This window comes from Cinclus cinclus, chromosome 5 (assembly GCF_963662255.1).
Source record: "Cinclus cinclus chromosome 5, bCinCin1.1, whole genome shotgun sequence".
Lineage (NCBI taxonomy): Eukaryota > Metazoa > Chordata > Aves > Passeriformes > Cinclidae > Cinclus > Cinclus cinclus.
The window spans coordinates 15684389-15702211 of record NC_085050.1 but is presented as its reverse complement, the minus strand read 5'-3'; the positions used below and the strand labels follow the sequence as shown (position 1 = coordinate 15702211).

General features: G+C 37.9%; 1 protein-coding gene across 1 annotated transcript in view; it reads left to right on the top strand.

Moving 5' to 3' along the window:
• The window catches only part of LCORL (ligand dependent nuclear receptor corepressor like), a 79733-nt gene extending 65960 nt beyond the window's left edge, over window positions 1-13773 (top strand). The window contains exon 7 of the mRNA XM_062493412.1: window positions 13590-13773. Within this exon, the coding sequence (XP_062349396.1) occupies window positions 13590-13773 (184 nt within the window). The remainder of the gene's footprint in view (window positions 1-13589) is intronic.
• The last annotated feature ends 4050 nt before the right edge of the window (window positions 13774-17823 follow it).

Genomic DNA, 17823 nt, shown 5'->3' with positions numbered 1-17823 from the left:
TGGACTCAGTGCAGCAACAGAAAAGAGTAATTGTTTTTTCTCATTGCCTGTTGTATTCAAGATAAGGTGGCTGGTAGATACATTGGTGCATTTGATGTTTGTTGCTACTTCTGAGCTGTTGCTTCCACGATGCATTTCATGTGTTGAGGAGCAGCTCCCTTTTGCTCTAAATCCATCTTCTGGCAATTTCAATTTCTTTAGCAAAGCTGAAACACTATTATTCTCCGTTGTGTAAAGAAAATTACATAAGCGTGTTTTTAGGAGAGCATTTATTTTTTTTTCACTAGAGTAGTTTACTTGTAACACTGAAGGTCACATTCACATTCTTTGGACTTGGGCAAAAGGTTTCAAAAAAGCCAAGCTAAAATACAAAAATCTATTAATCCAATGATAAAACCAGGACACATAAAATACTCAATTTTATGATAACATACTGAAGATTTTAAAAATCTGCTTCAGGGGATATGGACTTCATACAGATGGAAAAGAGACTGTGAACCTTCTACAGTAGCAGGCAGAGCTGACGTCACAGACCTGTGCACTTGCCCTGCACATCAGTTTGCATACAAAAGCTTTTAAAAATCAATTTCTATCACTTAAAGTTAGGATATTTTAATCTAACATGAACTTTTTCATTTTTGCCCTTACATTTTGGATTTTATTCAAATATTCTGGAGTTTTAGATCTATTGGATTTGTTGGCAGAGAATGTGACTTCTGAATTTTAATTTTTTTATTATGTTTGAATGTGGTTTTTAAATTCTACCTTAATGAAATCAAGTTAGTGCTGTACTTGAAAAGTGAATTAGCTAATTTTTATAGTGATTTCAAAGTTGGCTGCAAAAGTGAAGAATCGTAACTATGAAAACTTTGGTTTTGTGAGTCTAATTGGTCTCTTCATTGTGCACATAAAATAATATCTGTATTTATATTACAGACAAACATTTTCTTAAACTAAACTTCCATTACTCTAAGTTTGCTAAAAATTGGAAGAGAAAATTCTGTGAATTCTTTTTTACACATCCGTGTTAGTATGGCTTCAATATTCCAGTGTTGCTACTTATTTGTCTCAAGGTAGTGCAATCCAGTAATGATAATACTAGAAATTCCCTACTATTGTGAATGAGCTAGTGACAAACAAGATTGGTTTTAGCAAGTTGTTCAGCTTTCATGAAGGACCACATTTTACACTCCCAATGAGTGACAAAATTTAAAATACTAGCTTAGGAAAAGTGCAGAGGAGACATACTGTAACAGTCATTAAATCTCTTGATTTTAAGAAGGCTCCTTTGACAAAGGTTTTTCATCAGAGGGTTACTTGGCTCTAAAATAAGTTTCACCTGTGATGCAGAGCAAGCAGATAGAAATTTTCATACCTGTAGTTGCCAGACAAGAAGCTACCTTTTCACAGGCAGACATAAACCTAAGTAAGAGCATTAATAGAAGTATGAGAAGAGTATTAAATGAATGAATGTAAGTGGGCTGTTTTTAATGCAGAAGTGTAAAAGCAGAAAGGTACACTTGATATATAGTTGACTATACCTGTGTAATAAATCCTTACTCATTTAAAGAACTTAATGGTCTCTGCCTCATTCCCCATGATGGAATAACAGCAGCTCCCATGCCACAGTCTAATGCTCCATTTTGTTTTACACTCTGGAATTCTACTTGCCAAATGACGTACTCTTCTTTCCTTTTCTTTTTCTCACATCATGTCATCTAATGCGGGGTGTGTAGGTTTTGGGTGCCGTTTGGTTTTAAGCTGCAGTTATTTGCAAATTACCTTAGAGTATGCTGCTACTCATCTTCTTTTGAAGCTTCTGAGCTAAGGACTTTTACTCTTGCTTCTTAGAATAATGGACTTTTTAAAATAACTTGGTTCTGAGGTCTTCTAATTTCTTTACCTGCTAGGATATGTAGTTTTCTGCTGTTTAGTGCCATGATCATTAATCATTTGTGTAGGATTTATATACCCACTTCTGTACTTAAGCTGGGGTGCTTTTTACATAATTTTATTCGGTATTGTTTTGTTGTCTGTTTTTAATTTTACTTCTTCAAAAACTAAGAAACTCGTAGTCATATTTTCCTATTTGTCCTCAGTCCTGAGGAAATGGCTACATTTTTCAGCTTTCTTTAGGGGACTGGTAATACTAAATAAATATAGACAATCTTCTGTCTTTCTTTGTAAGCCTTTTTCTAGAAGAGAAAATAGCAGCTTTCCAAGGCCTGCACAGTGCTTTTGAAAATCTGTCAAGTACATATCCTTTTTTAAATCCTCTCTTCTGTTGAGAGTTTATGGCCTTGAAACAGAGCTTCTGTTGCTGTTAGAAAAGGAGGGAATCAACAGAGCCTGTGAAGATGTAACCTGTGAATTAAGTATTTATGTAGTCTGACCATGACCAGAGCAGATTAATTTTGCTGAGACAATTCCACATTTTGGTGTTGAAAATAGTTCAAGAGAGATGCTTTAATTCATAGAGGCCTGTGCACTATTTCTCTATTGTTTGTATGCTAAAGCTAGTGCAGCCTTTTTACTTTCACCACATCTTTGTAAAGTGTCTTTTACTGGAATCTTCAGTTAATTACATCCAAAAAGTGTGGATTCTGGTCCAGAATCAAAGGGGGAAATTTAAAATTGTGTGAGATGACTGGTTGTTGTTTGTATGTATTCTTGGGTAGATTTTCCTTTCCTAATTCATCCTTCACTCATCAAAGGATAGTTTTAGTCTGACCCTTGATGGTTTGAAATCTTTCTCAGATTTTTGAGCCAAATATAATGCCACATTTATTCACTGTTCATCCTTTTGCTTGCAGTGTCCTTTAATTTTCCTATAATTGCACAGTTGTGCCTTAAGGATATTGTTTAAACAACCTTTGAGACTGATAGAAATGTTTTTGTTAATCAATAACTGGATATTAATTTAATACAAATAGTATTTTTGTCATATTTTAAGGACAGTATTTTCTTATCAAAAGCCTTTTTCTCTCCAATGTTTCCTGTGGTCAACATGGAAAGGAAAGGCTTTCTAAAATGTCCTTGAATCTTGGGTGTCACAGAATGCTCTGTGTTTCTGAAAGCTGTTGACAACCTTCAGGTTCTAATTATTTTTTAGACAGTTTTTTATAGTGATAAACAACTGAATAGATGGATGTATCTGAAAGGAAATTGCTGTATATGAGAAGCCTAATATTTTAAGAGCAGCATTTTGCAATATTATCCTGCACACCCCACTACAGCATCACAGCTTGGGGGGTTTGCCTTTGGTGACAGTCAGGGCAGTGTCGTGCATCCTGTGTTCAATGTCATGTCAAACATGATGGTGGTTTTGGGTGTGTGATGTAGATAAAGAAAATCTATGGAGTCCTCATTACCCATGTTTGCTTCATAGTTATTTAAAGATTTTATTAGATATTTTAAAAGAAATCAGAGGAAATTATTTGGAAATCAGGGTTTTACCAAATATATTTATATAGAAATATAAAATGTGTGTATAAATTGTGTGATTTGTAGACCTATACCTGAATGTATAGGGATATGTGCTGCTTGTGAACCTTTCTAAGGAATGATTTTAAGAGAAAATCACTTATTCGAAAAACTGCAAGTAGAACCTTGATTGAGATACCAATTGGGAAGTTAATTGGAGTTTTTTACTTTGTTGCTCACAAGGGTTTTTTAAATACTGCTTTATGAAAAGCTAGAAAAGTAAATCTTATTTCACTGCTAGTCAAATAAAAGATAGAAATTATTGTGAGTAATAATTAATACATATTCCACAGTTCTAACCAGGTTAGGACTGAATGTTCTGATTGGTTGCAGTGTAATTTGTTAAAATAATGCTGTTCCTGAGACACATTCTCCATTGTCTCCTTTCAGTCAATGCATGAGGTATCATCTTGAAAGCCATCAATGAAAACCAGCGTTTTCATATCTCCTCCATCTGTTACTTCTTTTTTCCCATTGTTGGATTGCTAGCTTTCAGCAGACTGACTTTTCTCATCTAAATGCTCACTTTATATTTCATTCTCAGTGTGTGATTTTTCATGAACCTTTGTGTTAATTACTCGCTTAATAAATCAGATGATCTATGTTTTCCCTGCAGTTTCGTACCTTTTTCTAGAAAGGTGTGCACACTTTTTCAAGGAGGGTGATGAGCCCAATTGGGATGTCAAGTTATTGCACATCAGCTCTGCTCCTGTAGTGAAAATTGCACCTTTGCCATTGGCCGTCTCTTCCTGTGCTGGCTGTCCTGGTGCTTTTTGTGTCTCATGACACTTATTTGTGGTGTTGCAGTAGTACAGCACTGACTTGTGCTTCATCTGTGTTCCACGACAGCTGCCCGTGCCTTTGTCCCAGAAGTGCCTGTCCTGCACTGGTGCAGCACCAGGGAGGGTCCTGCTGAGCTGTTGTTCATTTCACAACATTGCTGTTATTAATTTTGTTTATTCAGACCCACGTCTGAGCCGTGATTCAGACCAGCCAAGCTGTTACACCCTGGTTGTTCCACATTTCTTTGCATCCTGCCTTCATACTCTGCTCTCTTTTTGTACCAAACCGTAACTGATTCTCAGATTGTGCATCAGCTTTCCTTTTATCCCAAGCTGTGTGTTTGTGAGTGCCAAAGGATATTCTGCAGAAAATGAGTGCAGCTCAGTTTTAGTCCTGTTTTGATTTTTTTACTGCATGATTTTCATTGTGTACTTTGGCTGGTCCATTCTATCTGGTCCGTACACCTGCCAAGAGATTTTTAATACCATGAGCAAAATGTCAGTCAGCTTTTGTCACAGATTTCTTCAAACCCAGGTATAGAAAGTCTTTTGTAAAAAGATAAACCAGATTTTTAATGCATTTTTTTCATATTGATGACCAGGTGATTTAATTTTTTTCCTGAAGTGTAAAGATATGTCTTTTCCCAAGGTCAGCATATTTAAACGTATTTCATCTTGCTGTCTCCATGCTTTTGGGCCAACAGCTCTTCATGCTTTATAACTCTAGATAAGTTACAGTTTTCTACAGATTCATATTCATGGCAAATTGCACGTTCTGTTCTTGTGGGATAGGTCAAGCAATTTTTGTTTCTTTTCATTTTTTTGTGACTGAACGGGGACCATTTTCTGATGCTGATTCCTCTTATGTTCCAGACATCAGTAAAGGCTGTTTAGATTATTCTTCAATTTCTTTGGAGTACAAATAATGGTATCTTTTGCTGTGTCGAGAGGAAGTAAACCTTTAGTGGGAAACATCATGATTTATGGAGGCAATGTGCCCTTTTCTCTATTCTTTTCTTTGGTTTCATCAATCTGACTAGATTTTACTATTTGATTTGTCTTTTCAACAACAGAAACTCACCTGACTTATGTCTGCTTTCAGCTTTACTGTTTCTTACCACAAATTAAACTTAGGCAGGAGTTTCACACTTGCTTTCAGTGGCTGTGCCACTCACCTACTCTGCATTCTCCACCTACTGCCACATGCTCCTTTCTGTCTCCACTTCTGGGCATCCATAAGAGGAAACTGCTTCTTTTATCATGGTTTATCTGTAAGTGGGGCAGTTATTTTGATTGCAGATCTTTCTTCAGTTAAGATCAACTTTAGACCTATTTCTCTTACTTCATGCATACCAGTAGAAATGGCCTTAAAATTAACTTAGGTCTTAAAATACTTTTAAAAGCCTAAGTCTGAATTTCTGCTTGGTTTGGGATGTTTTATATCAGTTGTCAAGCCATCAGTGAGTAATGTGACTACAGTCAAGTTTTCTAAGCAAGTCTTATGTAGGTATTCTTATTCTTTGTTTTCATTTTGTAGCTCAGGGTAGAATTTTCGAAATTATGATTCTGCTAGGAATTAGAATAATTAGGCTCTCACATTTCATACTAAAATACATGAATACATGAAAATTAAGATGATCAGGGAAGTCACTCTTTTCACATAGATCTTGTCAAAAGTTCTTGTTTCCTAAGGTATGGATTTCACAAATACTCAAATTATACTTGGTATTTTACTGACACAGGCCTGCCCTCAAAGCTGTCGTATTTCAAACTACTGAAATTTTAGTCCAAACAATGGATTATTTCCCTGTACATAGAATGGAAACTTAGCTGAAAACATCTTGTCTAGAAGCTTGTAGAATGACTTAAAATATTTTTCTTTAAAAATAAATTCTTATTTAAATTGGGCTCTCTTGCCAAAGTGTAAAGTCTTTCATTTTGAATGCAGGGTAAATTCTAGGGAGAAAAAAACTACTTAAAAGTTAGGCTTCAGTGTTTTTATTGGGGCACTTAGCATAATTTTCAAAACATTCAATAAGAATAATTTATTTTTAAAATTTAAGAAGTTTATTTACGATGAAAGTGAGTATTTAAGAGTTATACTTACGGTACCAGTTCTTAAAATTTGGTGGTTCTTGTTACCTGTCTTTCTAGTTTAAAGTTCTTGAGATATGTGTTTGAATAAATTCTCTTGTGTATCATATTTGTTGCTGACATTTCCTATTTATCAGTTTACTACTTACAGCTGGTTTTAAATTACATTTAAGTAGTAGAAATCTCAGAATAGGAAATTACTTATTTGCAAATTGCTGTTTGACCTTCCTTAATTCAGAAGTCTGGTGGGTTTTAAACCACCCAGGGACTGTCTCATTGTATTTCTAAGATGATCTCTCTGCATGACATAATTGCATTTATAATGTCAAAAAACTGTTATGGATTAAAGATTTGAGCTCAAATGAGAGGACTTCCATAGCTGCATTCATCACAGAACTGAGATGGAGGCATTGTGCTTCCTCAGAACAGCCTGAACCAGCAGCACACATTGTTCTGAACCTCCAACCTTCACCTTACTGTGCCTCATTCAAAACCATTTTTAATTATTATTAGGCAGGAAAAAATAGCAAAAGCTTTTCTTCTGTTATGGTATGTTTGTAAGTCAAATACAACAGTGCTCATCTGCACAACAGGTGTTTAGGGGTTTTAATTATTTGCATGCTGCTACCTTCTAGTAATAACTAGAAATTAGTTTTCTTTCAGGGAACTGATGATCAGAGGAGGGCTTGTTTCATGGTGGTGCCTAGAGGCTAAGAATTCATTATGTTCATCATCAAATTAATGATGCTGCCTTTCAACTGTTAGAATCTTAGCTGCTTTTTGTTCCCAAGATATTTTAAGACGGTATTCTGTTAACAATTTGAGATAATAGGATTATTTTTTCTCTTAAACAGTTTGTATACTATCATCACTAGTAAATTACACCCTAAAATTTTATGACTTCTTCATGCCCACTTCAGTGACAGCTTACATTAATATTCTACTTCCTTGTTCTTGAAGAACCCTGTGCCTTCTGTGGACTGCTAGGGAGTCTGTAATACCACAAAAATGGCAATTCTTGTCAAAAAGATCACTGTTCTACATAACCTTTTCAGTCAGGCTGCTTTAAAAAACTGTAACTTTAGAAGGGGGAAGGAATGTTGTAGCTATTTGAATTTGTCAATGTATGTTCAAGTCTGCCCTGTATTTTGGGGAGCCATTAGAATGGAGCTCTGTACTTCTATGGCTGTGGAAGCCTGATTAATTTATTTTTTAAAAAGTTTTAGTTCCTGAATTCTTAAATGAAATTGCAATTTAAACTTTTTGTGTTGCCTGTGATCTGTTTGTAATTTTCTGAGGCTAACTGGTTTTGGGGAGAAAGTTATGTTATTTCTGTGACTACACTCTGAAACTGTTGCCATCCATTCCACTTGCCAAATGTTTACCTGAGATGTAGCCACCTGCTGCTCAGTACTGCTGTATACTATATATACTATAGCTATCTATAGCTATATATTACTGCTTGTCTCTGTGCAAGTTAAACTTGAAGCTTGAACAGTGTGTGGTTGTCTCAATATATAGATTCAGAAAAAAGCTACCAGTAAGTAATGCTCTTTAACTGACAAGCCAAGAGTACTCACAAATTCCTAGTTGCCTCTTCTAGCTACCTTTCTCATATATTTTGTATGTATTCCATTCATATTTCTTTTTTTTTTCCTCAAACCAAAGAAAACAACTCTGAGTTAGTCTGAAGACCAAAATAAACTTTCCACCATAATTTCAGTCGGGGATTATGGCTGGTTCTGACTTCTCACCCTGTCTTTTTTTGTCTCCATTCAGTTCAACTCCTGTCCTGGTATTCTGTGCTGTTTTGTTTGTCTTAGCACTCCAGCTGTGTTAAATTCGACTGTTACATCTAACTTTTAAAACTCCTTGAATATTGCTTATCTCCCCATCTTGCTTTGATTGATTTCCAGGGCATTTCTTTCTCTCTCTGATTCCCAAATGAGATTCCATCCACAACAGTTGAAATATGTTATTTCATATTACAGTGAGAATCCAGTTAGTAAATGGAAATGAGACATTTAAAATTTTCTTTGTAGATTTCTCTTCTGCAGGGTTTTGACATTGTGGAAAAAAAATGAGTTAAAATTTTAGAGACAATCAGTCAGGCTGTGGATGCTTGGTTTACCTCTTTTTAATATATATTACATTACCAAACCAGTCTCTGTTGGAAATCGTACTGAGGCTACTGTAGTCATTGTAGATTGCCGTTGTGGATTTTAACCTAGCATGTTCAACTGGTTCCTTTTTTGAGAAATTGTTTGAGTGGAGTTTATACAGAGAACATTTCTTTACATTCTGCTGAAGTTTTACTGTTTCTGCTTTGTGTTTTTGAAAGCTTTCTGTAACAGCCTCGAGTCAGTGCTGTGTGCCACAGATGCTCTTATGCTTTCCAAGCTACCAGCCTGCAATCACTGCTGGTAGTGTGAGAAATGCATTTTGCAGAATTTCTGTCAGACAGGATGGTAAAAAGCAGTTTGACCTTGCTCCCAAATAGTGGGGAAGGATATGTTTTTACCTGTAGGTGTTGCAAAAGACTTTGAGAAACATAGCCCTACAGTGATACTTTCATAGCTGTTTTACAGCACACGAGCACACAGCATTTACGGCAATCTCTGATGGGAAATGCTGGGGACTGACCTAACAGATAAGAGACATTTTTACCCATTCCTACTTTTTCTTTTCCCTACTTTTTTTCGACATGCTGTGACAGATTAACTCAGCAAATATATGGACTTGAGCTAGCCAGATTTTCTCAAACTTTATAATTTTCATACAACAACAGGTGTCAAATATCCTGTTTTTCCAGAAGAATGTGTCTCCAAACTGCAGCAAAATTAAGCAGTTCAAAGAATATTATTTTCCTTTTGTACTTGGCAGCATCAACTTTTCCGGTGTTGCTCTCCCATCCTGCTATTAAAAATCTGTATTTCTAATACTAAAATGATGATTTGGGTAAAACTAAAGAAAGAAATGTGAATTAAAAATAAAAGGTTTTATACAGGCTGTTTTAACAGAAGTGTGGAAAAGAACAAGGTTTTCTTTCGTGCTTAGAAGCATGGGGAGGCCACTCATTGCTTGCTTTAGTAGAAGGTTGAGTTCAAACCTTGCTATTTATTCTTTTTTATTTAACGATAGAAGGGAATTTTTGTGTGGAGAGATAATTCCTTTAGGCCCCAGCAGGTCTGGAAACTTAACTACACACAGGGTTCTCTGCTCAGCCAAGGAGACCAGAGAGGACCTGAGAGACCATCAGTGTTACTCTGACCTGGCTGCTGAGTTAGAATAACACAGGGGTGATTTGTTACAAAAAGACAGGCAGTCCATGCTTTCTGCAGCGCTGCTGAAAGGTGGTAAAGTCAGAGGTGATTCAGTAATGCTGATGGGGGAACTGGGAGTGACACACAATACCATCCTGAAGTCCTCACTGACTGTTCCAGACCCACTGCTTTGGCGAGCAGCAGCTTCCAAAGAAAGCCCAGAGCGTGTGAGGGCATTCCCAGCTTGCACTGACCCGGCAGTGTGTGCCCTCAGTGCCCTGCCTGCCGCCCCTCTGTGCTCCGCACGGCTCTAGGGAGGAGTCAAACCTGAGACTCAGCAGGCCCCTAGCACAGAGCCATGGCACAGCACCTGCTGAGGGGCTGCTGAATTTGGCTTCCCAAGGCATTTCTTCAGACTGCTCTTGTTTCAGACCAAAAAGTATAGTCACGTTTCTATATCCCTTTATTTTTCTGTTTACTTTCTGAGAAGAAACAACAATTACATGGATCAGTTATTATACATGGTGAAATATAAAATCTTTTCAATTAAGCAGTAAATATGTTACCAGCACTTCAAGACTATTTAGAGAAAAAGGCTAGGAAAGGGCAGCGTAATTAAAGATTAAGAAAAACTGATGAATTTTCAAGACATCTCACTAATTTGTCACACAAATTATGAAAAAAAATGAGATGGCTGTCATCTTTTTCACTGGGATTTTAGCACTGTTGTCCTGTCTTCAAATTGCCTAACGAAAACAGAGCTATTGGATAGCTGGAGTTTATGTTCCACGTCACAGAAGCACCTGTAGCTGACTGCCACAGATCACATGCATGGAAGCTGATTAACTGAGTTGGTCCCAAGTGAATAAATACAAAACAGATTATAATTGCTGGCATGATAAACACATGGTGTGTCAGAATTGGAAATTCTAACCTTTTTAGAGACCATTATGTAAGGTCAGTATGTGCCTGTTGTTTAGGGCATTAATTGGAAATCGGTCTTATTGGTGTGAGTGTGGGTACTGCAGAGCTCCAGGGGGCTCTAAAGTGGGGATACTCTTCCAGGCTCTCCTGAAATAGGCTCCATGGCTTCTGGGCTGTAATCACAATTCCTGACAGGAGAGTTGTTGTGTGTAACATTTTCTTTTGCTAGGAATGCTTGATGCACTGTGGAGCCTGTGCAGGTAGAGTGGAATAAAATTTGGAGTAGAATCTATTGGGTTTGACTGGAAAAATTCAACTGCTTCTGTTTAACTTTATCCCTTTAATTACATTCTCTGGTTTTAAAATATTGAAATACACTAATGTTTTACCTTGTTACATCAGCATCTGGAAAATAAAATTGCTACAGGTAAAGGAATGAAAAGCAAGATGAAAGACTAGGTTCTTGTTTAAACAAATACATTAAAGTACTTTTTGTGTTCATGTTCCTCCATACCAAGGAACTGGGGACAAAACATTTTTCTATTCCTGTTCTTAAGCATTCATTTAAAAAACAAAGTCTTGAGTTTCCTAGAGTTCTTCTCTGAGAGGTAAATGGATCACCACATGTCAATTATCAACACATACTCCAGTTCTAATTTTGCAAATTCAGTCCAGCCTATTTCACCTTTTACAGAAACCTGTACAAACCTAAAAGATGAAGAGTAGGACAGTCCCTGACAAAGCTGAGTCCTTGGAAAGGGCTGTTTGGTACTATAATGGCACTCAGCATTTTCATTTGCAGTCCAAGCAAATGAGAAGGAATGATGGCCACAATTGCACCAAATCCTAGGTTATCACCAGCAGTGTAGTTTGGAAAATGGCCCTTACCAGCTTGGTACAATTCCTAGTTGATCTACAGAAGGAATGTGCCAGGTCATACAAAGACCCCAAATCTTTGGCTTTTTCTGTCTGGCACTTGCCCAGCATTCAACACAGTTTATCTGTCTACTGCTTTAAAGACAGTAGAAATGCTGGGTTTGAAAGCATTTTGCAGGTATATATATTACTTCATAGTTTGCAATTTCTTGATTCCCAAGGCATTTATGTTCCTTTCAGATAGCAACCACCACCACCACCAGAAAAAAAAAAAAAAAAAAAGAAAAAAAAGCCCACAAAACCAAAACCACCCCAACCCTTAAATAAAAACAAACTAAAACATTCCTGCCCTAGCCTTCATTTAGCTGTTGGGTAGTTGTTAAAAGTTTTGTTTTGCTACCTGGCCTTGCCTGAAAAGTACAAAATCATAGGGGTGGGGAAAGCTTCTAACTGCAGAAGTCACCCTTAACACCATCTCCCATATGCACTTGATCCCACGGTCATAAGGAAAAGCCTTTGACTCTGAGGGCAAAGATTCAAATTTGAAGAAGTTATCGACTCATGAAGGTAGCCTTGCCAACTGAAGTCCTGTCCATCATCTACACCTGCACTCCTTTTCCTGCAGGAATGAAAAGATTAGAGCCACGAGAGGAAGAGGGTACAAGGCAAAATCAGGCAAAAGATAGTGGCTGAATAATGACACGAGGAAATGTGGGGCATGGGAGCAGTGCACCAGTTTGGAAAGTTGGGAACTAGTGTTAGTAAATGAGAAACTTCTGTTTCACTGCCATGTCAGGGAGCACACAGCCTTGAGGGACACTTATGTTAAAATGTAAAAAAATTAAGACATTTTCTGATATCTGTGACAAGCGACAGTGAATTGTTATTTTAGCTGTTGCTCTTTCCCTTTTGCTGTGACATAAGAAATTTTAATCTAAGTTAGTCCTTGGTATTTGAGTAACACAAGCCAGTGTTTGAGGGTATAGTCCTACACTGACTGACTGTCCTGAGGTACTCTGCGCACCCATGTGAGCACGACACTACAGCACAGTCAATCCTTCAGAATGTGCACCTGAGTTCTGTGATGAACCTGTTTTCCTGAAATGCAAGTAAAAAATATTTTTGCTGCTTAAATACCGCTTTGATAGGAAACTCTGTTCAGATAGGTTTTATCATGATGATTACCTCCTACCCTTAATTACAGGATTTAGAACATTGTTTTTAGTACCTCAGAAATATTTTCAACTTTTTATCATTCTAGAAGTTCTCAAAGAGTTTGAAAGGGGTGGTGAGAAACAATGTATCATACACAGGAGGACAAATCACTGCAGGAGGTAGACAGTAAAATAAAGTGAATGAAGAGGTCTGAAAAGAGAATTGAAATTGTCTTCCGAGTGCTTTTATATATTAAGGAAGACATTTTTGATGATGAGGATGGTGAAACACTGAAGCACTGTTGTCCAGACAGATGCTGGACATGCTGGATGATGCCCTGTCCTTGGAAACATTCAGGATCGGGCTTGGATGGGGCTCTGAGCACCTGGACTAGGTGAAGATGTCTGCTCATTGCAGGGAGGTTGGAGTAGATGACCTTTAAAGGTGTCTTCCTACCCAAATTGTTTGATGGTTCAGTCCACACATCTGTCCTAGTCTGCTCAGTGATCCTCACAAAGGACTGGGTTTATTTCCCTTCTTGCTTTTTTTTTTCCCTAGATTTAAAACAAAACACTGGCTATATGTGAGTCCTTCCTGCACTAAATTAGTATTGCTACAGCAATAAAACCAAGCCCAAACTCTTGCCCAGTTCCTGCTCTGTGCCTTTACAGTAGTCAGCTGGAGATGATTGAAGCAAGGCCAGCTGTTACTGCCCCTCCTGCAAAGGAACAGCAGGAGCAGGAGCCTGACCTGGGATGGGCACTGCCAATGGCCAGGGCCTCAGCCATCCCCACAGAGACAAACCCAATCTACAGCACAGCACAGCACAGTCGGGTTCTAATCTCAGTGCTGCTGGAACACACTGCACTAAAACAACAAAAATCCCTGACAGAATACACAATCTGCCACCACCTCATCTTGCCTCTTATCAGCTTGTTTGCAGGACAAGAGGAAAGTGTACTAAACTTTTTCTCATTTTTTCCCTCTCCTACCCTCACTTTTTTTCTCACAGCACGCTACAAGTGAAAGTCTCGGAGCCGCAGAATTCAATAGACATGAACACAGAAAATGAACATTTGAAGTCCATAAAGATGTGCCTTAATCAGCCCACTGAGTGGAATCTGAGTTTTTCAGCAGCATCTCTCGCCAGCTGTAAAGTTTTTAACCAAAATCTCAAAACTGATGAGAGCAAATAGATTGCAGCTGTTCTTGCACTATTATTTTGTACATTGTTCCTGATTTTTTTTTTCTGCTAAATAATAAGCATTTATTACATTGATCTTGAAATTATCTTGTGTGATTTGGCTTTATATACTACTAGCATTATTCAGTTTGATGTACTTTTACTTTTCTAAATATGAAGTTTCAGAGCTGACCATCATGAAATTCTTGCAGTACAAATTTCTATCAGAATCGGATGTTCCCCTTTAATAGTATTGTGATTTTTCTATGTTCTTTAAATTTAACTATGGTTTCCCAATTTTATTTTTGTGCACGAAAGTTAATATATTATGTAATTTGTGGCATAGGTCACCATGTAAAGATTTATGGTAATAATTCAAACAAATCTGTAACAGGTGGAGACCGACTACCTCGAATCAAAGCAGTACAAAGGTAAATTATCTGAGGATCTCCTTCACCAAGGGATTGAAATGTGTGGAAGCACCAGTTTGTTTCTGCAGTATGATTTCATCTTCACTTGCCTTGAGAACTGTGTGACAGTGTTTAATAACCCTAATGTCTAAAAGAAAGACCAAGTGTGCTGGAGAATCTCATGAAAGATTGTCATTCAACAAATCTGTATCTGCACTTTTTGAGGTTTCTGCTAAATGGTCTTTCTTCCCCATTTGTTTTTATGAATTTATGCCTGCCACCAATTAAAAATGGATGTAAATGCTCTTCCTATTTCATTTTTTCCGTGTACTTTGGAAATTCAATGTAAAAATCAAAATTTTATCTCTACTCAAAGAAGTAGTAAATGGTTGTAGCTGACCACATTGTAGACATTCCATGCTTAAATGATCTTAGCAAGATTCATGTACTTCATTCATCAAAACTTTATTATTAATAGAGCTATAAAAAAGTGTTAGAATAAAACCATATAATATACTTCTCTTTTCTGGAGTCATACATTCAGTAGCTAGAGTAGAGGTTTCTTAATTCATGATGAGTTGTCTGTCCTTCACTTGACAAGAACTAATTTTCCAGAAGGAAATTTCCTTGGAAGACACTGTATTATACAAAACAAAGGTTTTAAGGATTCACCTTACAAAAACGAAGATGCACTTCCTCCTTATAGAGGTTTGTTGGTTTGCAGGTACAATCCAATAACTGAAATAGAAGTTGTTATGAATTCTGGTGTCACGAGATCTCAAGAGGGTATTGAGTCTCTAAAACATTGGACATGATGAAAAGTGCAGAATGTGATTAAAAGAATAAACTTCATCCTGTTTTGAGCTGTTTAGAAGGTCTTTATGTATCTCAACTGTATCTCTGTCTATCTCAACCGTTCCATGCACGTTGATTCTGTGGGAAAGAAAGCCAAAATGAGAATTTAACTTCCCAGGGGAGAGGCACTGAAGTTGACTTCTGTGGAGCCCCACCAAAGCACAAGGATCAGTAAGGAGGATATAGGTTATAGGGCAGTAAGGAGGATCACAGGAATCTTACAAGCACTGGAGCCAACATAACTGGAATTTTGTGTGCTCATGGGAAGAGATGCCACATGGATTTTCTGATTTCAAAGACCCAGTAAATACCAGAACCTTGCTAGTTTAGACATGTCTCCCTCAGCTCCAAGCAGAAGTCTGGTTTTTGTTAACAACTATTATTTATTATTATTAGTAGTAGTAGCAGTATTAATAATAATAATAATTTTATTCCTTTGAGTCTTAGTTGGCTGCTGACTCGAGAGTTTTCAGGTATAACCTAAGCTCACCAGCCCCTGCTGTCCTTCAACCTGGAGAGCAACTGGCCAAAGGGCTGTTGTCAAGAGAAGCTGTTTTAGTACATAAGCTGAAAAGACTGAATACACAAGGAAGCATGAATCGCAACATTAAGAAACAAAAATTAGTGTGGGAATATACATGGTTTCTCTAAGTTTGATGAGTGACCACTGCTATTTTACCATTATTTACTAGGCAATCAAGTCTAGGTCTAGTGTGGTTCACGTTTGACACCCTGTTGTTTAGCCAGCAGACAGGGGAAGGACACACAGTAACTGGTCCAGAGCAACAAAGAAGCTGTTTTAAATAAAATATTTTAGGAATTAAAATTTTATTCATTAATTAAGCAGGCGGGAAGTTAAGTACATAGAATTAAAGTAAAAAATCAGCATTATTTTAGCTAGAAGAAGTGATGCATACCAAATAGAAATTTTTTTCACGGTAAGGATGATAAGTTCAGGCTTGGCTCCTTGTCACCTTCGGATGCATTCTTGCTACCATGTGCCTTTCTCAGGAGGTCAGCTGCTTACGCTGAACCCTTGATTATCAGTGAACTTCGAGAGACCGTGCACATCTGATTTTTCCAACCTGCAATTAGGCAGCTACCCCTCCTGGAAAGGTAAAGCAATTTTACAAGAACACATCAAATTTTGTATTACACAGAAAACCCTTTCCTTCATAGGGAATTCCCTTTACAGGCAATGTGCCCAGAGGGGCTGGAAATTCAGTGCCAGTTGCTGCTCAGGTATTTGGCCTGAAAGGATCACAGGGTAGGTCCGGCATAAAAGGACATCAGGAAGGTCCATAGTTGTACACCCTGTTCAAATGCAGCCAGCTGTGAAGTCGTTCACACCTAGGCCTGTCTTAAAAACTCCTAGGACAGAACCTGCACAGGCAATCTGTTGCAGCAGTTTTTAACCTGTTCCACTGCCTTTTTCACCCATTGGTTTTATATCCTTTCACCATAAGCAACAAAGACCCCAATTTTATCTTTTTACTGGACTCCTTGCAGGTTACTGGGGATCCTCCCAATATTCACAGGCTCAACAAGCCCAGCTCCCTCAGCCTCTCCCCAGAGGGCAGGGACTCCAGCCTCACACCAGCCCCAGGGGGCTCTAGTTAGACAAAGTAAATTTTCTATGAACACACATCAGTGAAGCCACATCCACAGCAGACATCCACAGACTAGGAGGTGACTTGAAGGAAGCCTTTTCAGTCCAGCATTCCCAAGAAATGCCTGTATATGTGTGACAAAACCTGCACATGTGGTAAGGCACAATAGAACAGCAAGAAGGCAAAGCTGAAGTCTTACTCAGGAAGGCATGCCCAGAGGCTTTTGTAGATTTGTTTTGCTCCTGGTTTGCCTCAAAATTAATTTCAAGAAAAGAGGGGACTAGCACCAGTTCTTCAAAGTGCAGTAGCACTTAAAGACGAGACCACTCAAGAGAGGGAAGATGAGAGAGAACTTGAGTTTATAAAAAAAAAACAAACAAACAAACACAAAACACATTAAAGCCCCAGGGAAGCTCTGACATAACTGAGAAAAAACCCCCTATATTCTTGGCCCATTTCAACTATGTTCAGGCAGCACTCAAGGAACAGAGAGCATCTCTGATCTGAAGTGGCTGCATGTACACAAAGTCATACTGCAACACAATTTGGGGATTTAAAGAGAGTTACCAAAACAGGGAGGTCAGGACCTCAAAATTGTGTTTCAAATTACAAAATTAATTCATCACAGTAACAGAAGCTTCTGATTAGAGCAAATACCAGCAGAAAAGCGTGTCATGGTATTTTGCAGTTTGACAGGTTTCCAACGAAAACTGCAAAGGAGGAGAAGCAACAGAATCCCTCTGTTTCCTGGAAGCTTGGAAACAAGCATAATAGTTTGGGCATTACATTTTAGGAACACTAAATTTCAGTTGTGTCCCTGAGAATCTCCAAAGATCATTTATAGCATATTTACCTATTGCAAGTTCCTTAGCAAGCTGCATTTAGCATCAGTAGTTGAGATGTGCATGTTGAGGAATCGAGGGAGTTTGTTCCGACTGCTCTGCGGACACGGACACGACTGTCTCAGTGTTCCAACACGAGTGAACCTGCTCACCCACTACTGACTGCTGTGTGAGCACAGCTTCCTCTACTGTCCTGTGAAACTCCTGACTGTTCCTGTATGTCTGGAACTTGAGAGCTACAAAGAAATAACAGTTGGATACTGCTTTAAAAAGACACAAAACTTGATTTCCTATTTTGTACCACAAATAAATTTTATGCTTTTCTAAAAGCACATCACTGATGCTG